Source organism: Portunus trituberculatus, chromosome 8, assembly GCF_017591435.1.
Source record: "Portunus trituberculatus isolate SZX2019 chromosome 8, ASM1759143v1, whole genome shotgun sequence".
In the NCBI taxonomy this organism is placed as follows: domain Eukaryota; kingdom Metazoa; phylum Arthropoda; class Malacostraca; order Decapoda; family Portunidae; genus Portunus; species Portunus trituberculatus.
This window is the reverse complement of record NC_059262.1, coordinates 6,075,001-6,077,500: the sequence shown is the minus strand read 5'-3', so window position 1 is coordinate 6,077,500 and position 2,500 is coordinate 6,075,001. Positions and strand designations below refer to the sequence as shown.

At 42.2% G+C, this 2,500-nt stretch overlaps 1 protein-coding gene across 1 annotated transcript in view; it reads right to left on the bottom strand.

The window, feature by feature from the left end:
- The window catches only part of LOC123499146 (dynein axonemal intermediate chain 1-like), a 9,480-nt gene that overhangs the window by 4,726 nt on the left and 2,254 nt on the right, over positions 1-2,500 (bottom strand). Inside the window, exons 5-6 of the mRNA XM_045246818.1 lie at positions 589-730; positions 46-207 (exon numbers count right to left, since the gene is read on the bottom strand). Coding sequence (XP_045102753.1) covers positions 46-207; positions 589-730 — 304 coding nt within the window. The remainder of the gene's footprint in view (positions 1-45; positions 208-588; positions 731-2,500) is intronic.

The window sequence follows — 2,500 nt, the reverse complement described above, 5'->3', positions numbered from 1 at the left end:
AAAAGGTAACCAGAGACGAGTAAGTACTGCGTTTCTTGTATGTACCTGTTGTGTATCCCGCCGCCAGCAGGTCAGGGTGGACGGGGTTCCAGCAGACCTCAGAGACAATTAGACGGCGGACATAAGGCGCAGTGAACTTCCACAAGGGGAGCAGTGACCCCTCCAGCTGGCGGTAGTCATCACTCTGATCTTCCCAGTACTTGTAATCTGTCGTGGTGTGACTGATTGACTGACTGATTGTGTGATAGAGTGACTGGCTGGCTGACTGGGTGAATGATTGATTGGCTGAATGATTGACTGATAGAGTGACTGACTGACTGACTGGGTGAATGACTGACTAACTAGCTGATTGACTGACTGACTGACTAACTGACTGAATGGGTGAATGAATGACGGACTGACTGACTGACTGACTGACTGGCTGATTGATTGAATGACTAGCTGATTGACTGACTGACTGACTGACTGAATGAATGAATAAACAAATAAAACAGATAGAAAGACAAAGTTAAAAATTCCAGCAACAACAACAACAACAACAACAACAACAACAACAACAACACCCCCACCCCCCACACACACACGTACCATAAATCACATCTGAGTATACATTTTGTTGCACAGTTCTCTCAACAATTTTCGAAGCCCGCGCCAGGTGTGTTAGCCCCTCATTACCTGGCGGGGAGGGGGCCGTCAGGAGCACCACGGGGTCCATGGGGGGCTTAGCGGTCTGTAGGTGATACACGGGGTGGGGGGGGAGGGTGAGAAGGAAACAGAACTTGCCACGTATAGGCACACTTGTTTTTCAATTGTTTTTCTTTGTGTGTGTGTGTGTGTGTGTGTGTGTGTGTGTGTGTGTGTGTGTGTGTGGTAGCTGTGTACATACAGACATACAGACAAACAGACACAATGCCTCACCATCTCTACAATGAAAGACAGAACAACACACACACACACACACACACACACACACACACACACACACACAGAAGGAAGCAGTCACGCTTGCCCTTATCTGACGGTCATACTCTAGCGTCACAGCCCCGCGAGCCGTCAGAAGGGTGCATCGCGTCACAGGGCGTCACAAACCCTCATAAGCATCACTTCCCGGGGTTGTAAGGGCGTTGTGACGGGCTGAGAGGCTCGTTAAAGTGACGGCAACTCTCCGGCGACAAGAGTGGGTCAAGAAAATAATGTAGAAATGTAGTCAAATAAAAAAAGAATTGTTTGATGGTTATAGAGATTAAAAATATAAATCTGTATTAAAATGAGCATTCAAAAAGTGTGAATTGTATAAAAAATGTAGATATGTCTTAAAAATTGCATCAAAAGTATAAAATTGATTAAAAAATGTTTCTGGTGTTAAAAAAAAATGCATTTGTGAAGGTACGGATTCAACTCAAAATTTAGAAATCAGTGAAAAGTACATTAAAAAGGTATGAATTGGATAAAAATATGTAGAAATATTTTAAAATTTGCAGCAAAAAGTGTAAAATTGAAAAAAAAATCATATATATATAAATGTGTTCAAAAGTGCATTGAAACGGTACGGATTCATAAAAATGTGTAGAAATCCGTAAAAGTGCATTCGAAAAGGAACGAATTGTCTTAAAAATGTTAAAAATGCATAAAAAGTCCACTCAAAAGGCACGGATTGTTTCCAAAATGTAGAAATCCGCAAATAAATGCATTCGAAACTACAAAATTTATTAAAAATATTGAAAATTCGTTAAAAGTGCATTCGAAACTACAAAATTCTTTAAAAATGTTGAAAATATGTTAGAAAAATTGCATTCAAAACTACAAAATTGTTGACAAAAAATGCAAAACTGTGAAAAACTGTGCAAGTTTACAATAAAAGACGTGAATAAAAGGCGCGAAAAAAAAGGCGGAAAAAGAGGCGGGAAGAAATGGCGGGAAGGAACGGTGAGAAAAAAGGCGGGAAAAAAACAGGAAAAAAGGCGGGAAAAAAAACAGGAAAAAGGCGAGAAAAATAACAGAGAAAAAAGGCGGAAAAAAACAGGAAAAAAGGCTGGAAAAAGACAGGAAAAAAACAGGAAAAAAGGCGGGAAAAACAGGAAAAGGGGGGGGGGAAATAAAGGGTGTAAAGAGAGCAACACCTTTCCGTAGGGCGCCGCACACCTGCAGGACGCCCTTACCTGGCCCAGCGGCGTCGTCTTGGTGTCCTTGTCCTTCTTCACCGCCTTCTTCTTCTCCTCCTTCGCTTCCTTCTTCTCTTTCTATTCAGGTGGAGGTGTTAGGGCTTGGAAGGAACACACACACACACACACACACACACACACACACACACACACACACACACACACGTAGCTTTGACAATTTCCTTTCTCTCTCATTCAGTCCTCCTCTTCCTCCTCCTCTTCCTCTTTTCTTCTTCCTAATCTCCTCCTTTTCTTCCTCCTCACTCGCCTCTTTCTTCTATCTATTCCTCTTCCTCTTCCTCCTCCTCTTTCTCTTCTTTCTCCTCCTTCTATCACCT